This window comes from Cystoisospora suis (genome assembly GCF_002600585.1).
Source record: "Cystoisospora suis strain Wien I chromosome Unknown contig_9466, whole genome shotgun sequence".
In the NCBI taxonomy this organism is placed as follows: Eukaryota; Apicomplexa; class Conoidasida; order Eucoccidiorida; family Sarcocystidae; genus Cystoisospora; species Cystoisospora suis.
In genome coordinates, this window is record NW_027162240.1 from 5,179 (window position 1) to 9,914 (window position 4,736).

The 4,736-nt window shown below is 43.1% G+C and overlaps 1 protein-coding gene across 1 annotated transcript in view; it reads right to left on the reverse strand.

Moving 5' to 3' along the window:
* The window catches only part of CSUI_011055 (transcription initiation factor tfiid complex subunit taf6), a gene marked incomplete at its 3' end in the record, with an annotated part of 8,582 nt that extends 3,850 nt beyond the window's left edge, over positions 1–4,732 (reverse strand). The window contains exons 1-3 of the mRNA XM_068071156.1: positions 4,569–4,732; positions 3,905–4,012; positions 1,081–3,228 (exon numbers count right to left, since the gene is read on the reverse strand). Coding sequence (XP_067916868.1) covers positions 1,081–3,228; positions 3,905–4,012; positions 4,569–4,697 — 2,385 coding nt within the window. The remainder of the gene's footprint in view (positions 1–1,080; positions 3,229–3,904; positions 4,013–4,568) is intronic.
* Between the last annotated feature and the right edge of the window lie 4 nt (positions 4,733–4,736).

The window sequence follows — 4,736 nt, forward strand, 5'->3', positions numbered from 1 at the left end:
GAAAGGAGGCGAAGAAGAAGAAGAAGTCGCACTGGGTGTTATAGTATTCTTTTCTTTCTCTTTCTCTCGCTCTCCCTCTTTCTTTCTCTTCTTTATCTTTTACAGATATGCAAGACTTCCAGTCGACTCTTCATATGGTCATAGCGAAGAAAAGAAAGTTAGAAGAAGAAGAGACACATGCAATGCAACAACGACAAGAGAGAACGAGTGACACGAAGAGAAAGAGTCAACAGGGAGGATGAAGAGCTTCTTCTGTTCCTCATGTTGAAAGAGCTCAGAAAAGAGACGAGACACGCCATGGAGAAGAAGAAAAAGATGAAGAGAAAAGAAGAAGAAACAAACAATGAAAATATGAAAGAAAAGAGATTCGGTATCTTCAGTCGCCCTTGTATAGAGAGATAGATCAGAGGGAAATAGATAGACAGATAGCTCGACTAAACATAGACGGATTATAGCTAGACTGGAGATAGACCAAAGATAGATTAAAGATAGAGAGATATTGATGTGCCTATCAAGAAAAGAGAATGAGACTGACAATTTGTTTCTGCTGCTTCTGCTGTAGTTACACCTGAGATAAATGAGAAGGCTAGTAAGAATGATGAGTGTGAACTAACAAACGACAGTAGGGCCGATAAGAATTTTAAGACGGAAGAGAATAACGAAGAAAGACAAGAAAGACGTAGCTCAAAACAACACTCCATACACACATGTAGATACATGCATGCATGCGTCTCTCTCTCTATGTAGATCCACATCCACATATAAAAAGACACAGGGAAAGAGAGGTGTACATGTACCTCTGTACAGGGAGAGGGAGGCGCGCAATAGAAGGATAATTCACAAAGATATCCCCTATCCACGAGATAGAGATATGTACATGAATCTCTATAGAGATCAAGATACACATAAGAAATAGAACTCTGGAACGAGCGATACATTAATCTACCCTAGCGACCTCGGTAGATTCAGGAGGTGCGAAGAGAAAGAAGAGAGAAGAAAGAGAGAGAAGCGAAAGATGAGAGAGAGAGAGAAGAGAGGAATGAAAGAAGAGAAAGAGATGAAGAGCTCCTTCTTGTATACCTTTCCTAGAGAATGACATAGACGAGGAGCAACGAGGACCTTCTCAAAACTGATAGGCCAGGAAGAAGAAGAAGAACTTAAAGGTGAAGAAGAAGAAGATGAGAATAGGGCATGCAAGTTATCAACTTGCTCTTGTTCTTTCTTTCTCTTTTTCTTCTCCTTCTTCTTTTTCTTTCTCAGAGAGAAGCGGCCGCCGCCCCGCCGGCGTCGTCGTCTCTCTTCATTATCTTCGTCATCTTCCTGATCTTCTTCTTCCTCTTCTTCTTCCTCTTGTTCTTCTTCCTCTTCTTCTTCTTCACTATCGCTTGACGAAGAGGAAGAACCCGATGTATGAAGAAGGCTTCTTCTTCTTCTTGCCTTTCCCTTGCTGGATTGACCTCCTCCGTCTTCATCTTCCTCTTCGTCATCTAGAGGAGAAGAGAGTTGTTTCTTTCTTCTTCTACTACTTCTTTCTTTTCTCTTCTCTTCTCTTCTTCTTCTTCTTCGCTTTCGCCTTCTCTTCTTTTCTTCGTCGCCAAGGTACTCATCGTCGTCTTCTGCTGATGAAGATAAGGATAGATCGTCATGATCCTGCGCACTATCTTCGGTGTCGTCGCTTTCTTCTTCTTCTTCACTTTCAAGTCCTTCCCCCTCTTCCTCCTCTTCCTCTTCATCTTCTTCTTCTTCCTCATCATCTTCATACGACGTTCTTCCTCTTCTTTTTCTCTTGTCTTTTCTCTTCTTCCTTCCATGACTTCTCCCCCTCTCTGACGAATTTGTATAAACTTGGAACTTCATCTTTCCGAAGCCTCCGTCAGAATCTTCTCTTTCTTCTTCTCGCCGCCTATCCGACCTAGAGTTTCTGTCCTTCTCTGGTCGAGTGTCTCTTATTCCCATCGTATCAGATTCCCCCAGATGACCTCCTCGCCTTATAGTCGAAGAAGAAGTTTCTATGCCACGTAGACTCTTCAGCTTCTTCTTTTTACTGCCTTTCTTCTCTCCCTCTTCATTTGCATCTCCAAGACCACGAAGAAGAGGGGAAGAAGAAGAGGAGGAGGAGTCTTTTTCGAGAACGATGTTCTGGGGAACGAGAGGCACAACTCCTTCTATAGATATCCAGTGAATGGCTAAGGCTTCTTCTCGTGGCGGCGGGAGCTTTAGATCTGTATAGATCATATCAATCAGTCGGGCGTAGGTCACTTGGTTACTCGCAGGAGTGCTTATAGGAAGGCATGAAGAAGAAGAAGAGAGATGATGTGAATGAAGAGATCTTTTCTCTTGCAGCCGGTCTTCTTCTATGTATAGGGCTTGCCCCGCTTCTCTTCGACTATCTCTATCACTTCGCTCCTGCTCTTCGCTTCCTCTCACGCCTCGGGCAACTTTGCTTTCTTCTTCGTCGTCTTCTTCCATCTTTTCGAGTGTACATACACGAGAACCACACTCTACAGTCTTACAGCGAGTACTAGCCCTCATTTCTCGTTCTTCACGTGTCAAACCATCCAACGACTCGGCAATCGTTTTCTTCATCAACAGAAAACTTGCGTTCTTCTCACGGAAAGAGGAAGAAGATGGAGGCTGATCAGGAAAAGAAAGAGATTCCTCTCCCCCTTCAAGAGCTTGAGGGTCTCGAGATCTTTCAATATGAGGGCGATAAGACTTGGCGCGACTCTCTCCTTCTTCTTCTTCTACATGAGAGGAAGAGGCTTGTGAAAATGTCTCTCCCAGGCCTTTACTTTCTCCTTCTCTCGTTCTTGAGAAAGATGAAGAAGAAGTGGAGGGGAATTGAGAAGCATAAGATTTCGAGTCTATTAAACCCAGAGGCTGGTCATTGTGCATGCGATTGAAGTCACCTCCCCCCGTCTCCTCAGTAGAGAGACCTACAGAAGGCAACTGTTGATCGGAAGAGGGAAGAGACATGCGAGAAGAAGAAGAAGAGGTCTGAAGAAGATGAAGATTCCTAGGTGCAGAAGAAGAAGAGGTTTTCTTGCTTTCCTGAGAGGAATTAAGAAGACGCGCTGCTAGGAGAGATCTAGAGGATAATGCACTTCCTTCAAAAGGCCTTAACGTTTCTCGCCGGATAAGCTGATAGGAAGAAGCAGAAGAAGCTTCACGAGGGCGAGAACACGCCACAAACCGGAATGTACTTGGACCGCTGTAAGAAAGTAGAGGCTGAAAGAAAGAAAGAAAGAAAGAAAGAGTGAGAAAGAAAGAAAGGAACGAGCAGGACATTATCGAGACAAGAGAGGAAGAAGAAGAAGAAGAACAGAAAGAAGGAAGAAGAAAGACTACTTTTAGCAAGGAAAATTGACTTTATAGAAACAACAGTCTCTTCGCTTCCTTCTTCGACCTTTGAAGGGTTCACCCTATCTCTCTCCATATAGAGAGAGAGAGGGTGTTACGAATACGGATATGTATCGATACGTACTTACCTGAATCCATCTAATTCTCTCTATGTGTAGTTAGATTTACGCACCTCACTCTGTACATGATCTATACCTCGGTATGCCTGTCTATCTCCCTATCTATCTATCTATGCATCTGCGAGTTAACATAAAGCCTAGGTCTCACTAGGAAGAGACGATCAAAATGCTACACAATCCAAGTTTGCATGCGGCGGTAAAGGAGAAGAAGAAAAGAGCAACCCGAATGGAAAGAAAAGGACGGAAGAGAAGAGAGGAGAGAAGGAGAAAAGGATAGAAGAAGAAAGGAAGAAAGAAGAAAAGAGAGAAGAAAAGCAAGAAGAAGAAGAAGAGGTAGGCTTTTCTCTTTTTTCTTTCTACTCGCTTTGTTGAGCGGAGAGATAGAGAAAAGTCGTCTTTTTGTGTGAAGTCCATTTTCTTCTTACAGGCATTTTAAGCATCGTCATGGCCTCCTTAACGTCCCCTACGGTGAGGACATCCGCCTGGACTGCTCGAGCGCTGTGATCCATCAACTTCTTTGCTGTATTGATGACCTAGAAAAAACAGGGAGAACCGAACATAAGCCGAAAACCAAGCAGAGGCAAATGAAAAGAAAGAAAGGGGGGAAGAAAGCATGAAAAATGAATTGACGGAGAGGTGACTATTTGCATCTGTCCCTCTAGATGAACACTACGCCTTCTGAAACAGATCCATGTATACCTATAAATATATATATATATATACACCTACATAGATATGTATATATGCGCATATACCTATATATATATATATATGAGGGAACGTACAGTCACAGACGAGACGTGTATGCGCGTATATACGTAGGAGAGAGGCATAGTCTTAGGAGTGTATAGCTGATCTCCGTAAGCCTATAGAAACAATCTGTAGGTGCATGTGAAAACATGTATTTAGTAGCTCTCCCCTTGGTCCACGTAGACTGTCTCTCTCTGTATCCCCTGGCATGTGAAGATCTACACAGAGAGATACAGAGAGAACAAGAGACCAACAGATAAGTGATACCCACATGTTCGGTATCTCTATTGTGCTCATCAGTTCGAGTGTCTATACACATGCGGAGATGTCGACACATACCTGAATGAGACGGCATTCCACCATATCACCTATGAGTCTCGCTGCAGTAGGAGAAACAAGAGAATCCTGAAAACTAAGAAGAACAAGATGTTTTCTTCTATCAGAACGGTGGTGCGAAATTTTTAGCATTTTAATGCTCGCCTCATTTCCTTTCTTCTTCTCTTCTTC